General features: G+C 43.9%; 3 protein-coding genes across 7 annotated transcripts; 1 reads left to right on the forward strand and 2 right to left on the reverse strand.

Moving 5' to 3' along the window:
- Nucleotides 1–1,631: 1,631 nt before the first annotated feature.
- Nucleotides 1,632–6,767, reverse strand: LOC308678481 (bolA-like protein 2). The gene is made up of 3 exons (XM_081345692.1): nt 6,646–6,767; nt 5,210–5,307; nt 1,632–1,959 (listed from the first exon to the last, which is right to left on the reverse strand). Exons 1-3 carry the CDS (start codon nt 6,718–6,720, stop codon nt 1,857–1,859), a joined length of 276 nt encoding a protein of 91 aa, XP_081201818.1. The 5' UTR covers nt 6,721–6,767; the 3' UTR covers nt 1,632–1,856.
- Nucleotides 6,768–7,501: 734 nt separating this feature from the next.
- LOC308679112 (structure-specific endonuclease subunit slx1-like) lies at nt 7,502–12,343 on the forward strand. 2 transcript variants are annotated; one of them, XM_081346371.1, is made up of 7 exons: nt 7,502–7,581; nt 8,189–8,395; nt 9,388–9,439; nt 10,079–10,408; nt 10,984–11,117; nt 11,372–11,459; nt 12,236–12,343. In XM_081346371.1, the coding sequence occupies exons 2-7, from the start codon at nt 8,223–8,225 to the stop codon at nt 12,263–12,265; spliced, it is 807 nt and encodes a 268-aa protein (XP_081202497.1). In that variant the 5' UTR covers nt 7,502–7,581; nt 8,189–8,222; the 3' UTR covers nt 12,266–12,343. The 2 variants fall into 2 exon arrangements, with proteins under 2 accessions (XP_081202497.1, XP_081202496.1); XM_081346370.1 differs by lacking the exon at nt 7,502–7,581 and adding an exon at nt 7,620–7,810.
- Nucleotides 12,344–12,369: 26 nt separating this feature from the next.
- Nucleotides 12,370–25,335, reverse strand: LOC308679111 (zinc finger and SCAN domain-containing protein 9-like). Of its 4 annotated transcripts, none has more exons than XR_014028698.1 (7): nt 24,253–24,877; nt 22,743–23,679; nt 21,331–21,451; nt 18,021–18,326; nt 17,852–17,936; nt 14,362–14,443; nt 12,370–13,146 (listed from the first exon to the last, which is right to left on the reverse strand). XR_014028698.1 is itself a non-coding variant. In XM_081346368.1 (7 exons), the coding sequence occupies exons 3-7, from the start codon at nt 23,553–23,555 to the stop codon at nt 14,428–14,430; spliced, it is 1,341 nt and encodes a 446-aa protein (XP_081202494.1). In that variant the 5' UTR covers nt 23,556–23,679; nt 24,253–24,333; nt 25,030–25,335; the 3' UTR covers nt 12,375–14,427. The 4 variants fall into 4 exon arrangements, 3 of the variants coding, with proteins under 3 accessions (XP_081202495.1, XP_081202494.1, XP_081202493.1); XM_081346368.1 differs by adding an exon at nt 25,030–25,335 and having other exon boundaries at nt 12,375–14,443; nt 24,253–24,333; XM_081346367.1 differs by having other exon boundaries at nt 12,375–14,443.
- Between the last annotated feature and the right edge of the window lie 698 nt (nt 25,336–26,033).

Here is a 26,033-nt window from a genome sequence, read left to right on the forward strand (position 1 = left end):
AAAAGGGGTTGTCCCTGCCTTATCTGCAGGGTCGGTAGCAGGCTGGTACAGAACATAAAATGCCTGCAAGCAAACAACCAAACGGGGTATCAAGAACTCAAAAAATGTTCATTTTCAAGATTTAAACCTTGAAGATAAAGCAGACACTGTTTAGTAGGACAAGGCTACCCTTTCCCCACCCCGTGCAAAATTATTATTATTATTATTATTATTATTATTATTAATTTAATTTATATACCGCCCTTCTCTCAAGAGACTCAGGGCGGTGAACAGGGCAATACATAAAAATTAGATACAAAAATTAAAATTAAATTATTAAAACATAATTAAACAATGCCCAAAGATAATACAAATTTAAAATTGAAGTCATTAATAAAAATCCCACCCCGTCCCATCAGGCCAGGCCAGCTTGTTTAAAGAGATAGGTTTTAAGGTCGCGCCGGAAGGAGCGGAGATCGGGTGCCATCCGGAGCTCAACCGGAAGATGGTTCCATAAATCCGGTGCACCCACAGAGAACGCTCTCCCCCTGGGGGCCACCAGTCGGCATTCTTTGACCGGCGGCACCCTGAGGAGGCCCTCTCTGTGGGAGCGTACTGGGCGGAGGGAAGTTGACGCCGGCTGCAGGTGCTCCCCAAGGTATTCTGGACCCATGCCATGGAGGGCTTTGTAGGTCATTACCAACACCTTGAACCTCACCCGGAAGACAACTGGTAACCAATGCAGCTCGCGGAGCAAAGGTGTAACACGGGAGTATCGGGAGACTCCCAATACAACTCTCGCGGCTGCATTCTGTACCAGCTGGAGCCTCCGAGTGGTCTTCAAGGGTAGCCCCATGTAGAGAGCGTTGCAGTAATCAAGACGAGAGGTCACGAGCGCATGAGTGACCGTGCGCAAGGCATCCCGGTCTAGATAGGGCCGCAACTGGCGCACCAGGCGAACCTGGGCGAACGCCCCCCTAGTCACAGCTACAATATGATCTTCTAAGGAGAGTTGTGAGTCTAGGAGGACTCCCAAGTTGCGAGCCCTATCTACAGGAGGTAAAGACTCACCCCCCATAATGAGGGGTGGGATATCCTGAATATCCCGAGATGCCGGTACGCACAGCCACTCCGTCTTGTCAGGGTTGAGACGAAGCCTGTTCCTCCCCATCCAGACCCGGACCACCTCCAGGCACCGGGACATCACGTCGAGGGCATCACTGGGGTGGTTTGGGGTCGAAATGAAAAGTTGGGTATCATCAGCATACTGATGATACCCAACTCCAAAACCACGAATGATCTCACCCAGCGGTTTCATGTAGATGTTGAACAGAAGGGGCGAGAGGACCGACCCCTGAGGGACTCCACAAGCGAGAGGCCTCGCGGTCGACCTCTGCCCCCCTGCCAACACCGACTGCGAGCGTCCCAGGAGATAGGAGGAGAACCACTGAAAAACCGTGCCTCCCACTCCCAATCCCCTGAGACGCCGCAGCAAGATACCATGGTCGATGGTATCGAAAGCCGCTGAGAGGTCTAATAGGACTAGAACAGAGGAGTATCCTCTGTCCCGAGCCCTCCAGAGATCATTCACCAGCGCGACCAATGCCGTCTCCGTGCTGTACCCGGGTCTGAAGCCCGATTGGTACGGGTCTCCTTGGTGTGGGAATAAACAGATGACAACAATAGTTAACTCATAATCTTTCTCCGGTTTTATTTTCTGCTTCATGCTTTTTCAAACCCTCACAGTGCTTCCCCTGAAGCAATTCCAGCATTGCTAAGTTCAGTTCACAGCTGTTTCTCTTTATCATCCTGGGAGTTTTGGGGTCTCTGCATTATTTCGTGCTTTTGTCGCTGAAGAAAAGGAGGGGAAGCTCGTCTCATTTAGCTTCTTGCTCCTTTGCCCACTGTTCAGGAGTCAGTGTTCTCTGCTCAAAGGCATGAATAAGCTTCAGCTCTTCAGATAAGAGTTCGTTGACCAGCCTTAAGGAAGGCAAGACAAAGAGAAAGGATAAAATCGGGAAACAGCAAATGGAAAATGAGAGATGGCAAATACATTCCACCTCCATAACATCTTTAGACTTGAATCGTCTTATCTTCTGTCTGTGTTGGAGAAGCCCCTGGGCCAATAATGCATTTCCTCCAAGTTCCAAGCTTTTTTTTTTTTTCAAATTTAAATTCAATCTCTAATGTTCATAATAAAACAGATGGATGTTAAAAAGCAACTCTGCATATTCAGCTAAGTCATAATAGGTTGATTAGTCATCATGATTCATTGAATTCATATGCCCTTCCCTCCCAAATAAACTCCCTTATGATTTTGCAAGTAGTTCTCGACTTACAACCATTCGTTTAGCAACCATATGAAGTAACAAGGGCACTGAAAAGTGCAGCATTCCCCACAGTTACATGACCAAAATTTGGGTGCTTGACAAGTGGCATGTATCCGTGATGGTTGGAGCATCCAACATTTATGACCTTCCTCAATAGTTTTCAACAAGCAAAGTCAAGGTGGGGGGAAGCTGGATTCATTAAACAACCATGTAAGTCACTTAAAAATTGCAGTAATATGCTTAGTAACTGTGGCAAAAAAGGTCATAAAACTGAGTGCAACTCACTTAGCAAGCACCTTGGTTAGCAATGGAAATTCTGGCCCCAATTATGGTTGTAAGTTGAGGACTAACTGAGAACCCCATTTCCAGAAAGATTTCTAAGAATGAATCTGTTGATAAATTTAAAAGTAATCCTAACTGCCTCTGAAGCCTGAAAAGGAGAAGAGATGGAAGTGCCACTCCTCAGCTGACTGCTTGGCAAGTTCAGCCAGAGTTCCTTTTACAGAAAAAAAACTGTTTTATAAAATGTTCCCACAAGAAAGAAGAAGCAGGAATTTTCAATTAACCAAGACTAAAGCTGCATGGCAGGCCAAAAAAATCAGATCATTCATAAGATTGCAGCACAGAAGATTTATTCAAGCCTCTACACACGGAACTGGTCAACTAAAGTTCAACACTAAACTGGTGCCAGATAAAAATCAAAGGAATTCAAGAGGGGTTGGACTTAGAGCTCTTGTGGGGAAGCAAGGACTCTAAACTGATGACATGCTTAACTCCGCCCCCCCACCCCCCCAAGCTCTGCCTGTTCTTCCCCTAAGTACTTCTGTTTGTTTCAACAGAGGTAATATTTTTAAAAGAAACAATACCGGTTAAAATAATGCTTTGTCGAGGCTGGTAGAGTGGTACCCTTCTCCCACTGGGCCACCCCTGAGAATCCTCTAGATCAGATCAACGTCTGGGCAGTGGGGACTTGTACTGGTCCATAGCCTGTTAGGAACTGGGCTGCATAAGGGTTGGGTGAACAAGCGAAACTTCATCTGCATATGAATGGGATCTAGGTTCCGCATGAAACCATCCCCCTCTCCCCCGGTCCATGGAAAAATTGGCTTCTATGAAACCGGTCCCTGGTACCAGAAAAGTTGTGGACTGCTGCTCTAGATTGTGGCAGACATATATTAACTAAATCATACATGTTTCCTTTTGGCGTTAGTTAACAAATAGAAATGATACCATTCTGGTTATAGGAACAGGTAGTCCTTGCTTAATAATCATTCATTCAGTGACCTTTCGAAGCAAGCATGGTGCTGAACAAATGGTATGACCCATCCCCATAGTTATGGCTGCTGCAGTGCCCCTGCAGCAGTCATGTGACCAAAACCCGGGCACTTGGCAGCCTGCCGGCATTTACAACTGCAGAGTGGACATATCCTCTACCCCTTCTCTGCTCTGGACTCTACTCTGCAAGGCAGAGGGCAGGGTAGAATGGGTGGCAGGGAGCAGGACAACCAAAAGGGACAGCAATGGGAGGTGGGGAATGGAGACAAGCATGGCAGGGCAGGAAGAGAGTGAAAGCCTTACCTAATGACAGACAATCCTGGCCTAATAACTACAACCAGGTATACTGGAACTGTTGTTGCTAACTGGTGCTAACAAACAGTTTTTTTCAGGGACAGAAATTCCGGTCCCAATTAGGATTATTAAGACTTGCCTGTAGTTCTTTCTTAACGAACCCAATTGGGATGGACAATTCTGTTGTTAAGTGATGCAGCCATTAAGCAAGATACCACACGATCACAACTTATCATCTCAGTTCTGCTGCCGTTGTTAAATGAGATCACGAGACTGTGAGTTGCGATTTTATCCTGTCAGAATCCAGCTGTGAAGTGCGCAAAATGGAGATCATGTGACTACAGGACGCTGTGTAAATGCCCACTGATTGTAAAGCACCCAAATCTTGATCACATGATCATGGAGACACTGCAACAGCCATAGGTATAAGAGCACCTAAAAGTTAATTTTTCAATCACATTGTAACTTCAAATGGCAGTTATAACAGGCCAAAGGCTAAGCAGGGACCACCTGTAGTTTTAAATACACAATTCACTTTCCTCACTTTGGATATTCAACTATTTTTTCCTTACATTTTAAATAATAGAAAATGATGCAGATATATAATTCATTATTAAAATATTTGGAAGGATCCAAATGAATGTCACAGAGAAGTTGTGAAGTAGCCTGAATACAGTCTTGAGGTACTAAAATGCAATGTTGATCTCCCATAATCGCGTGAGATTTAGGCAGCATTTAAAATTAGCACAGCATATTTAATCAACAGGCAGCTATTGTATAAATTATGCTGGGGGTGGTGGGGGAAATCACAATTTTGAAATGCACACTTTTCTTTTAATAGCAATTTAATTTATCAGATGGCTGCAATACATTTCTATTTCTAAACTGGATCTGTACATTTAAATCAGGATAATGAAAGTATGAGAAAGATATTTAATAAATAAACCCCAGAAGAAAGAACATATCTGTGTATATGAGTGCATTTACTTTGCTGGACAGCCTAAATCAGTTATTACCTCACAGGACCACTGCTGCTGTAGAATAAAATGGAGAAACATTATCTACACTGTTCTGAGCAATTCAGGGGAAGGGTGGGATTAAAAATCAAGGGTAGATTAAACCAATAGAGGAGCAAAAGACAAAAAGGAAGGTGACTGAGGGAGCAGGAAAGCATGGAAAATAAGTGTAAAGAATGCCTGATTTTGTAGTCCCCATTTCCTCATATTCTAAAATTTTGGAAAACTGTTAGGATAATTCCAACCATTAAGAAAATAAAAGACTGTTCAATCCATCTCCCACTGACTAAGCTAGTTCTTCTTATACTTACTTACCGGTGTCGTTGTAATAGTGGTTTTCCTCGGAAACATGGAGAAACTACCAAAACTTTGAAGCTTGTAGCACAGCGCCCAGGGGTAGTATCTTCTACCTCCTTATTGTGTGTAAAATAAAGAAATTACATATATACTATTTAGAATGTAACAATAAATTTAAGAACCTGAATACATTTTTATTTATAGCCAAACAGGTAACGGAGAAGGAAACTTTGAAAGGAAATATTAAAAAGCACATGAAAAGCCAATTTACAAGGAATAAAAATGCGAGCAATCTCAGAAAAGTGTGCATTAGATCAACAGAATACTATTAGAAAATGAAATGTGCACCAAATAAGTTTAATAAAAAGGAGAAAGTCTCAAAAGAAATCAAAATTTAGGATTAAAAATATCCGTAACATCATAATCCTAAATGCGTCTGTTTTTTTTTAAAAAATGAAGCTTACTAAACACTTTAAATGTATCCTAAGAAGCAAATCCCACTGAATTTAATGAAAGTTATTTCTGTGTAAACATGCTTAGGTCTGCAAATAAGCTCCAGTCATTTTGGGCTGGCCCTATTTTATAGGCTGCTCATCATCTATTTCTTTTTCCTTTATCGGCATTCTTGTGTTGAAAGTGTAGTGTTATTCTATCATTTTGGGAAGACATTTTTAAGTTAGTTGGTATGATGGCAGCCTATTAAAAAACAGCAAACTCACTCATTCCCCAGTAAAGAGCAAGATTTAGAGTTTAAACTTAGTAATACAAACCCGGCAGAGGGAATAAAGCAAAATGCTATTTACTTCTGAAAAAAGTAGGGAAATTTGAAAGTCATCTGTCCTCAACCTGGTGCATTCTAAAGCCTTTGCTTGCTGGGGATAATGGAAAGCACATCTTGCCAACATCATGAAAGAGCCTTGGTGGAGCAGTGGGCTAATGCCTCCTTAAGTAACACCAGCTGCCTGCAATTAGTGCAGGTTCGCATCCCACCAGGCTCAAGGTTGACTCAGCCTTCCATCCTTCCGAGGTAGGTAAAATGAGGACCCAGATTGTTGGGGGCAATTAAGCTGACTTTGTAATAATGCCGCTTGGGGGGTGTGAAAGCCCTAATAAGCAGGCATATACATAGAATGAAGGCTACTGCTAAGCTTGTAAGCCGCCCTGAGTCTTCGGAGAAGGGCGGGATATAAATGGAATTAAAATAAAATAAAATAAAAAATAAACAACAACGGCCCACTATGGATTAACTGAGACTAAAACTATCTGAAAAACGATTAAGGCGTGTGTTTGAAAAAGCAAACGTAAAATAGCATTGCAAAAGGGCAGCGAAGGGGTTTTTTTAACGCTTAAGAGGGGTTTTAAAACCAAATTTTAGAGCAGAAAGGGTGCCAACTTAAATCTAGCCCTTTGGCCTGCCTGCTTTCGGGAAGCGAATGGGAAGCGCTCCCATTTACCACGTGCTCGGCCTCAAGTCCCTGAAGCAGCCTCTCCCGCAGGGCCTCCGCGCTGAGAACCCCACACGGCTCCATCGCGCCCCCAAAAGCCGCCCGTCTTTCATTTCCGCCTCTGGGTGACGTCACATCCTCCCCGTTCCGGCCTGTATCTCATGTAGCCAATCAACGTGCAATACGTCACACCGGTGGTTTCGTTCCCTAGAGCAACCAAACCAAGAGTGGCACGGCAGCTCAGCCGGTTTCTAAAAGGCACGCTGGCTGAGGAATTCTGGGAGTTGAAGTCCATGAGTCATAAAAGAGCCGAGGTTGCCTACCCCTGCTCTTTTATGACTCATGGACTTCAACCCCCAGAATTACTGAGGAATTCTGGGAGTTGAAGTCCATGAATCATAAAAGCGCCGAGGTTGCCTACCCCTGGTCTATGTGGTCTATTGAGGGCTGTGCTGAAAGGGCCGTTAAATGTGACTAAATTTGCTTAAACAGACCAGCGCAAGTGTCTTAACAAGGAATTAAATCACGATCACAACGTGCTTTCCATCCAGAATAAGGGCTGATTTATCAGTGTGCCAAACTTCTAGAAATTCTCTAACGTTTTTGGACTTGGCTTGGTCTAGGATGGATTAAACTTTCTTTGCAAGTCTACGTTAAATGTATAGACTTGGACTACAACCAGTATACAGGACACATATATATAATATATATATATATATTGTTTTTTTAATGCCACCTCCATTCGCATCTGTAGAGTTCATTCCCGTAATTAGCTCGTCTTACGTTAATCCAGTTGTGGCACTGCATCGGTTTTTCCTTCTGTGGGCGGGACATATCGCTGCCTTCGCCAATAGAATGTAAGCAAGGTATCATTTGAAGAAACGGTCAGTAGAGCGGAGAGGAATATTGCTAGGCAACGGTCTACCGGCTGCTGTGGTCGCGAGGGTAGGTAGGTTCGAAAGGGGCGTGGCGACGAGAACGTGGGAAGGCTGGGTCTGGAAAGGTGCAGGGCGTAATGGCAAATGTCTGCTTATTGGGCAGCATCGCTCAAGCCGCATCCGAAGGGGAAGGGGACTCTGCTGAGTAGTAGAAGCCACTACCGCTGCTTAAGCTATATGCAGGATTAGGTTTGCATTCCAGGGTCTGGGTTGCACAGCAGGCAGAAATTCAACAGGTACTGTTTACCCACCCACCCACCCCTCCACTTGGCAATGCAAAAATTTCAGTTTCGGATATTTTGGTGGGGAATTCCCTGTTGGTTGGCAAAAATTCCCATGCTTGCTTCCTGCCATGAAGCTACAAAGGAGTCCGATTTGCGGTTCACTACTTCGGAGAAGTAGGGAAAATAACACGAGGGAGGGCTTAACTGCAATTCCAGTAGCACCAGCTAGATGACTGTTAGCAAGGGATGCTGGGAATTGTAGTTCAAAAACATTTGTCAGCTATACCGATTCCCTGACAGATATCAGCCCTGTTTGTTGGATTCTGCTGATGGGTGGATACACTTATGGGCGTTCAGCTTTTCTAAGACTTGATTTCTTCTTTCATGTAGGTTTCTCCAGCCTGTTCCTCTCTTTGTGGAAGAAATGGTGGTGGAAGTATGTGGCTTCTTTGGGGTGTATCTACTATACTGCACCAACCCCCGTTACCAGGGACGGATCTACATTGGCTTCACTGTCAATCCTGAACGACGCATAGACCAACACAATGGTGGAAAGCGGTGTGGTGGGGCCTGGAAGACAAGTGGACGTGGGCCATGGTAAGATGCTGTGTTCGCAAATCTATCATGGGTTCCACATTTGTGAAGTGAAAATACAGCTTCTTCTCAGCCCCAACCAGATGTAGGGGGAAACCCTACTTAGGAATCACCTGCTGCCAGCGTCAACGTCCCTCCATCCAGTGCGCTCCCACAGAGAGGGCCTCCTCAGAATGCCGCCGTTTGGAGAATGCCGTCTGGTGGCTCCCAGGGGGAGGGCGTTCTCTGTGGGCGCGCCTGACCTATGGAACCGTTTACCGGTTGAGCTCCGGATGGCTCCTGACCTATGCTCCTTCCGACGCGACCTAAAAACACATCTGTTTAAGCAATCCGGTCTGGTCTGATGGGTTCTGTTGTAATTATTATTTTAAGGTAACTATCTTCTACATTTGGGCTAAATTAGGGTTTAATTTGTTTTCAATATCTGTATTTGTGCATTCTATTATTTATGTCACTGTTCACCGCCCTGAGTCCTTAGGGAGAAGGGCGGTATACAAATCAAATAAATAAATAAATAAACCCTTGGGAAATTCTAGAGGAGTGTTTCCCAATTTTAGCCATTTTAAAATGTGGCCTTCTTAAATACCAGCAGGCATTCTGGGAGTTTGAAGTCCACATATCTTATATTGGGTAAGGTTGGGAAACGCTGCTCTATAGCAGAGGTCCCCAACCTTTTGGGCACCAGGACCGGTTTCATGGAGAAAGGTTTTTCCACCGACCGGAGAGTGCATGGTTTTGTATGCTGCCTGCATCCCACAGATGGGGCTGTTTTTTCTGCGGACCGGTTGCTGGCATGCCACGGCCTGGTACCGGTCCACGAAGCGGGAGTTGGGGATCCCTGCTGTATAGGGAACTGGTTTTTTTCCACTATCTGGTTTTTCTCTTTTGTGATGAGATCTCAGTGAGGCCAAAAGTTCAGAAGGCTGGAACTGGAGCTTTCTGGGACAAATGTGTTGCTGTCCTTTTGGACTTCATGCATTTCTCTCTTCTTGCAGGGACATGGTGTTGGTTGTTCATGGTTTCCCCTCTGATGTGGCTGCTTTGCGCGTAAGGGACTTTTCAGTACTTATTTTGTTTCTTCAGGATTCACAGAATATGGCAACCTAAAATGTGGTTAGCTAGCTTGAGGTTGTGTGTTTACCAAACTTAGTTTGGGATTCAGTATGTTGTGGGAACCCAGCCAGTTGAATATAGGTAGTCTTTTGACTTATAACAATTCATTTAGTGACTATTCAAAATTACAACAGTACTGAAAAAAGTAACTTAAAACCAATCCTCGCACTTACTGCTGTTGCAGGATCCACATGGTCATGTGATCAAAACTGGGCACTTGGCAACCAGCATGTATTTATGATGGTTGCAGTAACCCATGGTCATGCAATCACCATTTGCAACTTTCCCAACTGGCTTCCAACAAGCAAGGTCAATGTGGGAAGCTGGACTCCACTTAATGACTGCATGATTTGCTTAACCATGGCAAAAAAGGTGATAAAATTGCATGTAACTCACTTAACAACTGACTTGTTTAGCAATGGTCCCAATTCTGGTTGTAAGTTGAAGATTAGCTATAATTGAAAAAGCCACACATAAACCGTAAGAGTAGATGGGCAGATCTTCCCCTTCCGTTCATTCCTAAATTCCAGCAATCCCGTTTGATTTAATCTCTCGTCTCTTGTTAATTTCCAGTTTGAGTGGGCCTGGCAGCACCCTCACTCCTCCCGCCGTCTCACCCATGTCACCCGCCGCAGAACACGGGAGCGTCAGTTTGACTTCCACTTGCGTGTCTTGGCTCACATGCTGCAAACTGCTCCATGGTGCCGTCTGCCCCTCACCATACGATGGCTCAAGCAGGAGTACTGCCGAGAGTTCCCTCTAGGCTTGGAACCCCCCTTACACATGCCCATAGCCTTTGGGCCAGTTCGAGCTGTCAAAGACAGTGAACGTGCTGAGCCATTATCTCCCGAGGAACAAGTGGCGACCACAAAACATTGTAGTGTCTGTCTGAAGACCTTCCAGGTAACCATCAGGGATGCTGTGTTCTTTCCACAAACAAAAAGGCTAGAGCAGGGGTCTTCAAACTTGGCCCTTTTATGACTTGTGGACTTCAACTCCCAGAATTCCTTAGCCAGGCACGCTGGCTGAGGAATTCCGGGAGTTGAAGTCCACAAGTCATAAAAGGGTCAAGTTTGAAGACTCCTGGGCTAGAGGTTGAGTAGATCCTAAGAGGCAAGTTTGCTCTGACAAAATAGGAGCCGAGCTTCTATAAGATGCCTCCTCTAAGGCAGAATTGGATTTGAGCTGGAAGAAATAACTTTAACCAAGGAAGGGTGGGGAAGAACTGGACTTGGGGTCAAAAGATGGCGGCAGCCAGGGCTTTTTTTTCTCATTGAACACTCAGAACAGAGTTCCCGCACCTTTTTTGGACGGAACCTTGTTGGGTAGGCAAGGTGGGTTGTATAACATGTGTGAGTTCCGGCACCTTTTTCTTTTACAAAAAAAAGCACTGGCGGCAGCTAACCCTGTATTTGTTTGGGGAGCAGAAGTTTCCTCTGGATTGAAGTCCACTCTTTTCTCAAAATTCCTCTCTGCAGGATGGGGACGAGGACATTCCCTTGCACTGTTTTCATTCAACTTGTACCATGGCTGCTCATATGTTTTGTCTGTCTCGTCTTTTCCTGGAAAAGGAGCCTAATCATATCCTGCCCATTGAAGGGCAGTGCCCGGGGTGAGCAATTTCTTCTGTGCATGGGGGGATGTGAAAGAGGGGTAGATGTTGGTATTCTGTCCTTGTACCTGTTTCCCAATTATAAGCTCCATTTATTTGTTGGCTTTTATCCCACCTTTATTACTTTTTAACTAGCTCAAGGTGGTGAACATACCTAATAGCCTTCCTCCTCCTATTATCCCCACAACAGTGGCCTTTTATGCCTGATCTGAGACTAAAACTCACAATATCCTTGTTTTCCCCCTTTTCCTCAGCTGCAAGAATCTTATCCTTTGGGGAGATCTGATTCGTCACCATAAAGGTTGCTATGGTAACTTAGAGGCTGATCCCTCCTCCTCTCAGGTAAAACTCTTGCTGTTATTCCTAGACTTGTTTTATCTTGAAATGTTTATTTCCTGAATTAAGTTCAACAGTTTTATGTCCTGATTTAATTGAACCTTTGAATTCTGAGTTCATCTTTTCTTCTTTGGATCAATATTTTTCTTCACTATTGATAATAATTTTGGCTATAGCTTAGGCAAGCTGATACTTCTATCTTCTTTATTTTTCTCATATATATATATATATATATATATATATATATATATATATATATATATATATATATATATATATATATATATGTGTGTGTGTGTGTGTGTGTGTGTGTGTGTGTGTGTATGTATGTATGGGATGCGGTGGCTCAGTGGGTTAGGACGCTGAGCTTGTCGATCAGAAGGTTGGCAGTTTGGCGGGTCGAATTCCGAGTGCCGCGTAACAGAGTGAGCGCCTGTTACTCGTCCCAGCTTCTGCCAACCTAGCAGTTCGAAAGCATGTAAAAATGCAAGTAGAAAAATAGGGACCACTATGGTGGGAAGGTAACAGCGTTCCGTGCGCCTTTGGCGTCTAGTCATGCCGGTCACACGACCACGGAGACGTCCTTGGACAAGCACTGGCTCTTCGACTTTGAAACGGAGATGAGCACCGGCCCCTAGAGTTGGAAACGACTAGCACGCAAGTGCGGGGGAACCTTTACTATCTATCTATATACCTATATCTATACCTATACCTATCTAGCTATCTATCTAGAGAGAGAACCTGCTTCACTTATGTCAAATATAATTACTTTTATGCTGCAGAAACACTGGGCTGATGAACTGCAACCGTGAAGGAGACCTTTAAAAAGTGACCAGGATCAGAGGATCTCAGCGTGGTGCACAGTTCAGCTTCTCTTAGTCTGATGTCCAAAAGTCTAGAAAACAGCTAAGCAAGGCTGGGGTTTCTGCTCGTGTTTTCCACTCCAGAATCATGTAACAAAATAATGTTTAATGTTATTAAGCGGAATAATTAAATTGAAGGACCTGAATGTTTATGGATTGAGAGACAGGAATCATGCTCAATAAACTTAAAATGACCACGTAAATAATATATCTATTGTTTTATACTGTATATATAGTGCATTGAATGCTTAAGTGGACTGTAAAAAAGACACTCTGGAGTGCAGAGAGAGATTCTTGAGATAACACATTTCTGATTTTATATGGCCTTTTTCTCATTTATGCAAAGCATTTAACAAACACTTTCAGTAATTCTTACCATTTTCTTTTTAGCTTGGCATTAACCAAATATTGCAGATGAGAGGACTGAGTGCATAGTAGTTTGCCTAAAACCTCTAAATAAATTCATCAATTAAAAGTCCATCAGTTGAACCATCAAGGTAGAATTATGTTTTTAATGAAGTTAACTGACACGAGTCTTTGTTGATTATGATAGTGTACAAAATAAACTTGAAAGTTTGTATCATAAAGAGAGCAGTTATCTCATATATCCTAAAAAGGCAGCCATAGAAACTGAAGAATATATAAAAGACCATTCCTAGAAAATAAATATTCCCCACATAATGGCCACATGATCAAGCCATAAGATTTGAAGATACTCCAGATTTTATCTGTGGTGTACTGTTTTTAAAAAGGATCCAGCTTTGAAGAAAAGTCATTTTTTCCCTCTGATGTAAACTATATGCACTTAGTTAGAATAGGATTTTAAGAGCCTGAAAAGCCAAAATGATTTAACAATATATTAGAACAGATGTTTTGTGAAAATTAATTTATGAGTTCTGTAATCAAGTGTATTTAAGCAGTTTTCAGACTGTTTGTAAAAAGGGGAAACAACTTATCATGTAAACAAATGTTGCACTGGTTTTCTACTGTACAGAATAAAAACTGAATTATTAAATAGCCAAATCAATTTCACTTCCCATTATTCCAACATGGCCAGTTGTGAGAAAGGCTGAGAGATGTCTTCAGCCCCCACTGGAAGGCCACAGTTTTCTAACCTTGCAGTAAAAGTGTGATTACTGCTAAGGATTTGCCAGAGAGCAATATAAAATCCATCACAGCAAGCACAATGTACAATGAGACCACTTCGCTTTCTGTTTTCCTATCTGGCCTTCTCTCCCCAAACTGCACTGCCAAACGTATACCTACATCTGAGCAGCTTGAGGTGCAAAAGGACTGAAGTCTCCATGATGGGAACACATTCTGGATATAAATTTGCATTTAAGAGCATACCAGGTCAGTGCTTCTTGATCAATCAATCATTCAATCAGTCTTGCCTCTAGCTTTAAAACTTGGAATTTCTTTTATCCTGAGTTAATGGTTAGTATCGCTTTTCCAGTGAGTTCCATCTCTTCATGGGTTAAATCTGTGGACTGCCTCCCCAAAATAGTTGGCAGGTATCTTTTTGCCAGCCTGCTCCATTACTAGAAGAGGTTTTGCCTTTAAATCTTACTTCCTGAATGAGCCTCATTTGTTTTGGGCATCGGTACAGCAAAGCAGGGAAAAGGATTTTTCTGATTTCACAAGGCTTTAGCTGATACAAAAATACTGATCAAAATTAGCTATTTTTCCTAGGAGCATCTAATCTATACTAAGGGTTGGATCAGTGACATGATGAAATACTCACTTCTAGCCAGCAAGCGGTCCAAAAATTCAAAATAAATAAACAGGAACTCCTCACTCCCATTCTGGATCAAGTAAAATGTGGATGAATAGTTTTGACTTGGATGAAGTCTTATCTTCACTGAATGGCATAAATATGTACAGATTCTCCTTTGTACTCTCAACAGAGTTGATTCCCCTGAGAGCGATGTGTCTTTAGACACATTTTGTTCATATTCAAGATGTGGACAGCAAATAGGCATTATGCCACACCACCCCTACACCTGGTCTGGATTCCAAGCCCTGCGGGACACAAACCAAGCTACCTTTATTCCCCTGTCATACAGGACTTCTCAATCTGTTGCACAAACTGGAAGCAGTAGATCCTTTTGTCAAGATCTTCCTTGGCTGCAAACAAAGTGGAGGACAGATTATCAGAATAATAAGAAAATCAAGGCCGGCCCTCTTTCAAATGGGCCAGAATTTAAGCTGAAATTGGACAGCCTTCAACATTTAGAAAAGGATCGAAGAGGACATTCAGAAAAAAAAATGATCCAGCCCCTTAAAACCAAAGTGAAAAATCAGTTTGCACGTCATTCACTCATATACATTCTGAACTACTATTCTAGTACAGAAAGTCCTCGACTTATAGCCAGTTGCTTAGTGACTCTTCAAAGTTATGATGAACCCTCCAAAAGATACTTACAACCTGGTTTTGAAGTTCTGACATCGGGTTCCCCCTCCTGTGGTCACATGACTGCATTTATGGCTGTTTATAGCACTCCACGGTCACATGACTGTAATTTACGATGTTTTTGCTGGAAACTGCCATTTCCGGGTTTTTTGGCAAAACCTGCCCCATAGCAAATGGGTTTGCTTAAAGACTATAGTGTTTGCCTAACAACCACATGAAAAAGGTAGTGAAATTCGGTCTTGACACGTGGTGACTTGCATTACAACCATGATTAACCTACAACTATAATTGCCAGACTCAATCATGGTTGTAACTTGTGGACTATCTGTCCTATTAGGTCTTTAACCAGATGCTCTAAAACAGACATGTCAAACTCAACGATGTCACATGACATCGCGTGACATATCGGGACTGTTTTGCCATTGCCGGCAATGGGGTAGGCGCGGTTCCCGCATGACGCGTCTGGCCCGCGGGCCGGCACTTTGACACCCCTGCTCTAAAAGCTCATCTGTTCTCTGATTCTAAAGATGCCAGAGGTTGAAACTAGGATGCAGAAGCCATTTTGGAAGAAAAAAGAAAAGCCACTTTTTCTGCTTCACCATACTTATAACACAGACTGCTATTAACCCAAGTTTATAGATAGATCTGGCAGCATGCAATCATGCTAACTCGGTCTAATGCAGGGGTGTCAAACTCAATTTCAGTGAGGGCCGCATCAGCATTGTGCTTGCCCTCAGGGGGCAGGGTGGGTATGGCCAGAGTGGGCATGGCCTACTGGGTGGGCGTGGCTAGAGTGCGTATGGCCTACTGGGTGGGCGTGGCTAGAGTGCATATGGCCTACTGGGTGGGTGTGGCTAGAGTGCATATGGCCTACTGGGTGGGTGTGGCTAGAGTGCATATGGCCTACTGGGTGGGCATGGCTAGAGTGCGTATGGCCTACTGGGTGGGCATGGCCAGCTCGACATTGTTCGCATCAAGGGTGCCTATGGGGGCCTGGGCAGGAGTGGGACAGATCTGAGGGTCTCTGGCAGAAGGAGGGTCTCTGGGCCAGGGCCAAGGCAGTGGGGGCCGTTCCCTCACTGTTTCCAAGATGGCTTCGCGGGCCACATGAAACCACTTCGCGGGCCGGATCCGGCCCCCGGGCCTTGTGTTTGACATGTCTGGTCTAATGCCACCATTTGGGGGAAATATGGATTTCCTACCCTCTTCTTCTGGTTTTGCTCAGCATCCATGATCCTTGTTCATAGAAAGCACTTGTAAGGTTCCTTTTCATCAAGGGCCCCTTCTCCATTAGCTAACCAGGCATCAGGCAAATATAATGGTTTGGCCACAGCAACTAATTTCTCTTGGGGGGGGGGAAGAGAAGTATTTTGACTGACAGACAATAGCAGCAAATTTTGTAACCTTTTGTCTTATATTTCCAGTTCTGTTCATCACATATTGTTTCTTTGCGAAGATTAACTGGACAATGGAGGGCTATTAGCTCAGAAGTGTTCTGCATTTGCTGATTTTCTGGCCAGAAATTTTGTCTTAACAACTGACTTAAGGTGCTTTGGAATTAAAATGATTCGTCTCCTGCATCTGAATTGGCTGCATTTCTGGGGTGTATCCAATACAGTGTTTTTTCATCAAAACTCATGCTGGCTGGGGAATTCTGGGAGTTGAAGTCCACACCTCTTAAAGCTGCTAAGACTGAGAAACAGTGTTTTAATATGTGGTACATAAAAATAAAAAGGGACGCAGTGGCTCTGTGGGTTAGGACGCTGAGCTTGTCGATCAGAAGGTCGGCAGTTTGGCGGGTTGAATCCCGAGTGCCGCGTAACAGAGTGAGCGCCTGTTACTCGTCCCAGCTTCTGCCAACCTAGCAGTTCGAAAGCACATAAAAATGCAAGTAGAAAAATAGGGACCACTACGGTGGGAAGGTAACAGCGTTCCGTGCGCCTTTGGCGTCGTCATGCCGGCCACATGACCACGGAGACATCCTCGGACAAGCGCTGGCTCTTCGGCTTTGAAACGGAGATGAGCACCGGCCCCTAGAGTCGGAAACGACTCGCACACATGTGCGGAGGAACCTTTACCTTTTACATAAAAATAACCCAAATAAGTGTGTGAATCAGTCACAGCTCCTGTGTCCAATGAGGCCAAAAGATGCAAAAAAGACACTCAAGAGTAAAGCTGACTGATTATAGAGGAATTTACCTTCCTCTTTAATCAGACAACAATCCCCATCTCTCTTTTGCCTCATTAAAACAGGGGCAGGAATCCCGTAGCCCTCCAGGTGTTGCTGATTTCTACTGCCAGCATCCCTCACCATTCACAATGTTAGCTAGGTTATCCTAGGACTGTAGTTTGGGAAATTCTTGACATCCCCGTATTCCGCACTGGTTTTTCATTGGGCATTTGTTTCAATCTCCACCTGATGGCAACTTTGTAGCGCCAATGAAATGGTTTTTCTCTCCATCCTAATTAGTACAGCCTACCTCCTTCCTTTCTTCTGCAGTCTGAACATTCCTTATTACAGTTATTTCTCAACCTTAATACAAACGGACTTCAACTCCCAGAATTCCCCAGGTAGCAATGCTGCTTGGGAAATTCTAGGAGTTGAAGTTCACATACATTAAAGTTGCCAAGGTTGAGAAACACTGATTTACAACCATCCCTTAAGAAGAAAATGTCAATAAAGATTTACCAGGCTATGCTCCCCAACCTTTTTTGGCAACAGTGACCGATTCCGTGGAGAGTTTACCGTGGACCGGAGGGGGCGTGGTTTCACGTGCTGCTTGCATCCCACGGATGGGGCTTGCTTGTCTGCACAGCCCCATTTCTGGCATGCCAAGGCCCGATACCGGTCCACGGCCCAGGGGCTGGGGACCCCTGTTCTAAGTAACATGATGTTACCTAGCCTGGTGACAAAACATTTGGAAACTAAACAAGTTCGGAGAACAAACTACCACCAACGTGCTCCTCCTGCCCACATTTCCTTTCAACTCGCATATCTATTATTTCTTTCTTAATTTTAGCTGTTGCTTTTACTCCCAAGAGCCCAAGATGGCCCACACGGGGGATTCAGTGAATCGCGAGTCTCCCAACCACACAACTGAGGGAGGCAGAGGGATACCTACCACGAGTGGCGTCTCTGGTGATTCACAACATGTGAACGGCGTGTGAACCTCTTTCCGCAGTACGTGCACTGGTGAGGCTTCTCTCCTGAATGAATGAGGAGATGTTTTGTGAGGGTTGTGTTCCGGTTGAAGCTATTCCCACATTCTGGACATTGATACGGTTTCTCACCCGTGTGGATCCTTTCGTGCCTGATGAGATCCCACTTTTTCCGAAACCTTTTCCCACACTCCTTACACAGATGCCGTTTCATTTCGAGGTCGGTCGGGACTCCCCCAAACGCGTCGTCCTTCATCATCCTTGTGGAAAGGCTGCCTTTTGGCGGTCTTTCTGAATCACACTTGCTCACGTGAGATCTTCTGGGGCTGCTTTTTGGGAAAAGGACCTCTCCAAATTCTGGAGACCTCCATCCTCGTTCCTCTGCCTCCAACTCTCCTTGGTGCACGTCCTTTGCCCCCATTCTGGCAAAATTGTCTTCTGATTGAAGAAAGACAAGTGATAGGAAAGACCAAAATTTTATAGTTGCTACGTTCGGTTTATCAAGGTATGTAGTACGGCTAATTATTGACTTACAATTGTTTATTTAGTGACCGTTCAAAATTGCCACAGCACGGAAAAAAGCCACTCATGACGGTTTTTCACGCTTACAACCAAAGCAGCCTCCCCACGATCATGTGATCAAAATTCAGATGCTTGGCAAATGGCATGTATTTATGAGGGTTGCAGTGTCCTGGGGTCACGTGATCAGCTTGTGTGACCTTCTGACAAAGTCAATGGGGATGCCAGATTCACCTGACAGCCGTGTTACTTGTTTAACAATTGCAGTGATTCACTTAAAAACGGTGGCAAGAAAAGTCGTAAAATGGGCCAAAACTCACTGAACAACTGTCTCGCTTTGTAAAAGAAATGGACTCAACTGTGATCTTAAGGACTACTTGTAAGAGCATTATATCTGTGGAATATCATTTCAGCTAATCAGAATGAGATATGTTGTTCTGGCAGAGGATACAATTCCTAAAATAAGTAAGTTGTGGCCCGTGTTAAATTTCAGCATACTGGGAAGCTCAACTTTACGTTGCTTATACATTGGTTGTTGTTAGTTGTAAAGTCGTGTCTGACCCTTTGAGACCCCATGGAGAACGTTCCTCCAGGCCTTCCTGTCCTCTACCATCTTCTGGAGTCCATTTAGGCTCACGCCTACTGCTTCAGTGACTCCATCCAGCCACCTCATTCTCTGTCGTCCCCTTCTTCTATTGCCCTCAACCTTTCCCAGCATTAGGGTCTTCTCCAGTGAGTCCTTCCTTCTCATTAGGTGGCCAAAGTATTTTGAGTTTCAGCTTCAGGATCTGGCCTTCTAAAGAGCAGTCAGGGTTGATCTCCTCTAGGACTGACCGGTTTGATTGCCTTGCAGTCCAAGGGAGTCTTCTCCAGCACCATAGTTGCTTATACATAAAATCATTTAAAAATATATATAAGGGCAGCATTGAACAATTTAAGCTGTTTCACATTCTACACTGGGATGTCAAACTTAAAAACAGTCAGAAGGCCCGTTCCTCATCCAATGTTTTATGTCAAATTTGTCCTCTTTCAAGAACAAGGTTTCTTTTCTCCATTTTGGTGTAATTTTATCCTTAATGTTCATCTCACTTCCATTCCATTGTCTTATCTTCAATGATTTCACCGCCATTCACCCTGAATGGGGAGAGAGGCAGTCCCACTTTTATGCTTCAAGATGGATTGATTCCCCCCCACCCCTTTCTGGGGTTGTATATCCCAAAACCTCTCTGAAAATCTTAAGGGTATCACAAAGCTTATCTATCCAGAGCCCTTCGGATGTTTTGCATTAAAAACCAGCTGGGAGAATTTTATTAGAGATTAAGGCCAGACTTTCCCTCGATACTCTCATGTAATTTTCTCCTTTAATTGCTCTTCCCTCTTGCTTAATACAGGTAGTCCTCAACTTAAGCCCCAAATTTTTGTTGCTGAGACATTTTGTTACGTGAGTTTTGCCCCATATTAAGACTCTTCTTGCCACAGTAGTTAAGTGAATCATTGCAGTTGTTAAGTTAGCGACGGTGGTTAAGTGCACTTGCCTTCCCCACTGACTTTGCTTATCAGAAGGTCGCCAAAGGTGATCACATGACCCCAGGATGCTGCAACCGTCATAAATATGAACCAGTTGCCAAGCATCCAAATTTTGATCATGTGATCCGAGGGATGCTGCAATGGTCGTGTGAAAAATGGCTGTAAGCCACTTTTTTCAGTGCCATCCTTTGTAATTTTGAACAGTCACTAAATGAACTGTTGTAACTCAAGGACTACCTGTACTATCAGCCAACTGCTTTATTCCTTAAAAGCAAGGTTACTTTTTTTTTGTAGGATAGAGTCAGATACATATACTGCATAGTCCTTGACTTACGATCCCAATTGGGACCAGAATCTCCACTGCCAAGCAAGGTGATTAAGTGAAGTGTGGCCAATTTTACTACCTGTTTGCCATGGCTGTTAAGCAAATCACTGCTGTTGTTAAATGAATGACACAGTTATTAAGCAAATCTGGCACCTCCCACTGATGGCTTGTTGGGAGCCAGATGGGAAGGCTGCAAATGCACATGACTCCAGAATGCTGCAACTGTTGTAAATGCATACTGGTTGCCAAACCTCCAAATTTTGATGACATGACCGCAGGGATGCTGTGATGGTCATAAGAGTGAGGACTGGTCATAAGACACTTTTTCCAGTGCCATCGTCACTTGTGAACGGTTGCTGAATGAATGATTCTACGTCGAAGACTACCTGTACTGAGTCACATTTTTTAATCCATTCCTTTTCTCAGAAGGTTTAAGAGAAGAAATTAATCGAGGATCCAAGCTAAGGGTTAACACAGAAAACAGACTGTAATACTGTAGTGTAAAACGCAAATAAAAAAAGTCCTTTCTTTCTGAAAAACCTTCATTATGATTACTTTGCAAACAATCCCCCTTTTTTATAAGAAGAGCTAATTATATTTATGTCAATTATTTCAAGCCTCTGAATAATCAAATTGAATGTCCTGTCCTTGTAAATAAGTGGAAGGCTGCTTTAAGTAACATGAAATTCATTTCCTGTTGTATTAAAAATTGCATTTAAATTGCATAGGGATTTTTTTTGTAATATCGACAATATTTGGGAATTATAAAGACATCAAGAATCATAGACTTTGGAGGCATGGTGAAATAACAGAGCAGGTCTTGACTTGTAGCAGTGGGTTGCTGAAATGTACTGTTAGCCAATCTCTGATTATTATTATTTTCCAAGAAAGAGGCAATGAAGAATTTAGAGCAATATGCTCAAATCTTTTTGGAATTCTTTTGTTCAAACTTAATTTTCCAAGGCTTCCCCTTCTTTTTTATGATAATCATTGAGCATTGCATTATGTAGTAACACTGTTGGAACATATAGTTTTCTTTTGATATATAGTTTAATAAAATAAAACAGTTACCTTGAGAAATACTATTTTCACTGACAACCTGTTTATTTTCTTTGTGGAGATGTTTTGCTTCTGACTGGGCCTGATCTACAGTGGGAGAATTAACTATCACCATCTCAATTGGTACAGTTACCTGAAACAAAGATAAAGAGACAAGGTTAGAGTAGCTAATTCAAGGATAGGATATATGTTAAGAGCTGTGGGCATCTGTGCTGGATACAAGGGATAGGGCTTTGAAACTGATGCTGAGTGCAGAACTTTTCACACTAACTTGACACATTAGTCAAGTTTCTAGTCTTTACTGATGCACAAAGAAAAGCACTGCCCATACATATAACAAAATTAAAACTAGGCAGAAAAGATGGGATATGCAGCATAGTATGTGATTCCTCAATATTCAAACCAAATAAATAGAGATTGCTGTAACAAGCACTGCAATCACACCAAACAATGCAGATAGTTTGTTGAAGAGTTCCTCCCACAATCTACCCAACGTGGCTCATTTACACATAGAAATGGTGTATATACCTACAACTTTAGTAGCTTCATCAGCATGGAAATACATACTGGTTTGTCTAGTATCTTCCAGCCAATCATAACTGATTACAAACAGAATATCAGTTAATTTTAAAGGTTTGGTTTGCCCTTCCCATTTGTTTGACACATGCTGCTTTTTGAATTGGGTAGGCAATTTTCTTCATTCTTTGCATGCATATAGATAAGTCTGTGTGTATGTTTGGATGTGTATACTCTTTTTCAGAAGAGTCTTATAAGAAACCATAATTTATTATACACCTTTTGCAATAAAGGGTAGCCCTTGAATTATGACTGTAATGGAGCCTGCCCTTCAGGCATGATGGTTCTAAACCTGATCTTATAACCTTTTTTGTGGAAGCCATTAAGTGAACCAACAGCTTCACTATGAGCAGTTTTGCCAAAAACTGGATGTAAATGCCAGAGTTTGGCAAAACTGTCATAAAATGCAAATATGGCCCAGTTGCTAAGTATGCAATCACATGACGGGGAGGATCAAATCTGCGTTCTAAGTATCCCCAGGTAGTTCCTTCGGAACTTGGAACAGTTGTTAAGCAACCTGTTGTAAGTTAATGGTTTTGGGGTGTGCTAATTGCCTAATTCTTTAGCAGCTTACAAGGGTAGAACAATACCCATTTCTTCATATTAGCATGTGTATGAGTACGTATGTATAAATACACTTTATGCATGCATATGTATTATTTTTAAAAAAATCTCCTATAACTGAACTTTACTCCTGAACTTTGTGAAGTTTTCTTAGCAAGAGATTGGGAGTGGTCTGTCACTGCCTTTTTCTAGGCTCTTGTTTTCAAATTACAGCCCTGACTTTTCTTGGTCTCCCGTGGCAGCAAAATGAGCTTTCCCTTTTGCCTACCCTGGAGGGTCCTCACCTGTTGGGCCCACTTCTCCGTCTCCTGCTGCTCCTGCAGGTACTCCTCTGCCAAGGCCACTGCTCGATTGCACGTCTCCGGACCGCGCTCCCTAATCCAGTCCTGCATTTCCTGTGGAAGGATGACAAGGAACTGCTCCAAGATAAGCAGATCCAGGATTTGCTCCTTGCTCTGGCCTTCGGGCCTCAGCCAGCGGTGACAGAGCTCCTGCAGTTGATGAAATGCCATCCGAGGCCCATCGGCAGCCAGGTAGCAGAAATGCCTGAAACGCTGGCGGTGCGCCTCGATGGCGAGGTAGTCATCCAGCCTCAGAATGGCCACCTTCACCTTCCCATAATCAGCTTTGTCTTTTGCATCCAGGCTGAAATAGGCCTGCTGAGCTTGTCCGCTAAGGACCGGCACAAGACGAGTCACCCACTCTTCCCGTGGCCATTGGGAAGCATCCGCCACGCGTTCAAAGGTGGCCAGGTAGGCCTCGGTGCTGCCCCCTTGAGTCAAAGGAGGCAGCTGCAGGCTGTCCCAGACTGGAGTGGTGAAGGGAGCAGGCACCACCTCTAGCACCCTTTGCCACTGGCACTCCCAGCTTTGCGGTGGCTCTTCCGCCAGCTCCTGCTTCACCCTGGATGCCGCTCTTGGGAAATCTTCACTGGTTTCAGGTGGAATGGTGGCAAGGCCTTTTCCCTCTCCCTCTTTTGCACTGTCATCTGCTTGGCGGGGAATTTCCATTTTCACTGGGACCTGCAAGGGACATCTCATGTCCTCTACTTCTTTTGAAAGAGCAGCCATGTTGTTTGGGTGTTTCTGTGCAGCCATTTTGTGGCCCGAGGAGCTGCCAACGGAGCAGTTGTGTCTCTGCTGGAGCCTCTCTCAAAGCGCTCTGGGGCCAGACTTCGGCAGGGGCTACTGAAATCTGTAACAAGGCAGTGTGGGCATATTCCTGTCAGAAAAAAAATGGGAGACTGATAGTTTTTTCTTTTAAAAAAGAAGTCTTTTAATGTAAGATTATTTTTGATTTATGCCACCAAATTTCCTTGGTTACCATTTAAAGTTTGCATTATAGCTTTGATGTAATGCTTTGCCCTCAACATTCTCTTCATACCTTTTTTTTTTAAAATGGCACTTGATTGTATTTGGTAAGATTTATTCATAATCACCTCTCAGGTGAAAATTTTCGGCTGCCATCGTTACCATTAAGGCAGTGTTAGTTAGAAGAGACTCTGCAGGGGAGGGGATAACCATAAACACTGACAAATTCATACAGCCTTTTAATTATTCCCAATGTAGTAGACATTCATCAAATCTATCAGATACAGTTCCTTAGGTGCTCTGACTACACACCAAAAGCATGTAAATAAAACTGCAGCTAGGTGAAATTTATCTGGTTACCTTCTTAGCAGCACAAAAATACTAAACCTAGAGAAGAATGAGCTGCAAATGAAAGAGAAAACAAGTAATAATACTATAGATAGGTCTCATACTTTAAAAAAATGCAAATAAGGATTTAGGGTACCAGAGAAAATGCTGCTGGCTTTCTATTTGCAGGGACGCAATCTCTTCTGTCGCCTTATTCTGCTTCCCATTTATTCTTTATCTTTTAAAAAAAAAATCAACAATCCATGAGGTTATCCATAAAGAATGAGGTCAGTTCCCTGCCCCAAGGCTCTTACAATCTAAAAATAAGGAGGGAAAGAACTAGGAAAAGAAACAGCACAAGAAAACAATATGAAGTTATTTCAAATGTAGATAGATGATCTTCGTTATATGAGTTAGGGGAGGAGGGTCTTGTCCCAAAGCTTTTGGGAAAGAGCAGAAGATAGGTAAGTATTCTGATCCTGTCACAAGGCAAAAAAAAAGGCGAAAGCATCTGAAATGGTTGAGAGGAATGAACACACAAGACAGGCACATCTTGAGAGAGAGAGAGGGAAGCAATACTGACAGTCGAAGATTACACTATTTAATAATAATAACAACCAACTGCCACACCCTCTTTTCCATGCAAAAATGAAAGAAAGAAAAAAAATGCAACATGATTTTTTTTAGGGCCACGAAAATACACGAGGAAAGCAAAAAACAAAATAAACTGGGGGCTCGTGAAGGTTATATCACGACCATTGCCAGCTACCATTAGCCCCGGGCTGGCTTAACGAAGCGGGCCGAGATCACCGTCCCGAGTCTTCCTCCGACACGGACGCGATCCTTTTAGCAAGGCAGTTTTGGGAGGAGAGGGGTTAAATAGGGGGAAAAAAACCCCTCCCAAAGAGTCAGTGGAAGGGCCCTGCTGGCTCACCTTTCGCTTTCATGCAGTCTACCTCGCGCTTCCCTCTCGCCTCCGAATGCAGCGGAAGAGCGGACTGCACCACTTCAGGACACGAATGGGGAAGCGCACACTTTTCAACGCTCGCGCTGCCCAAACCAGCTCGCCAGTCTCCCTGCAAGCAGAAGGCTAACCCAACAAAGAGAGAAAGCGAAGGGAAAAGCTTTGATTTCCGGCCTTGGCGATGCTCGACTTGCAGGGAGCTGCTTTGGGTTGGCTTTCCAAGCAAAAGCAAGCCAGCATCTTCCACCTGCAGGCTTTGCACTGTATAGCACGGTTCTTTCCCCCTCCCCCAACCCCGCCTAAAACTAGCGCGAATCAACCTAGGAAGACCCGAATCTTTCGTGCACGCCCTTCCAAGGGTTGGAAAGACACGCGTGCATTTATCGGGGCAAGCCCCAAAGCAACTTCAAGTGGGCCCGCTCGCCCCCCCCCCCAAAAAGGCGACCCTCCCGCGATCCAAAAAAAGCCTCTCGATCCCAAGAACCACGTGGCTGGTGGAGGGAGGCAAAGTGAGGCGTCTTCCTAGTTTCTCCAGCCCGCTTCGCCTCTGGCTTTCGTCTCTCTTTCTCCTTGCCCGGGACTCACCGCTCTGCGGCTCCCCTGGAAGAAATAAAGGGGTTCAAATCGAAGGCCACGTTCCATTTCTTTCCATCTTTGGACGGAACGGGAAAGCGTGGTCGCATCTTGCATCCCCTCCCTTTGGATGGCGCTCGCCGAGCCACTCTAGGAGCTTGGCTGTGGCGTTTATTTTTTTTAACCCTTTCGTGATTGCAATAGACCAAGGGTAGGCAACCTCGGCTCTTTTATGACTCATGGACTTCCAGAATTCCTGAGCCAGCATGCTGGCTCAGGAATTCTGGGAGTTGAAGTCCATGAGTCATAAAAGAGCCGAGGTTATCTACCCCTGCAATAGACTGTACTATAAAGCTGTGTTTTTCAACCTTGACTGTGTAAAAATGTGTGAACTTAAGCTC

The sequence above is a fragment of the Vipera berus genome, assembly GCF_964194415.1.
Source record: "Vipera berus genome assembly, chromosome: Z".
Classification (NCBI taxonomy): Eukaryota; Metazoa; Chordata; class Lepidosauria; order Squamata; family Viperidae; genus Vipera; species Vipera berus.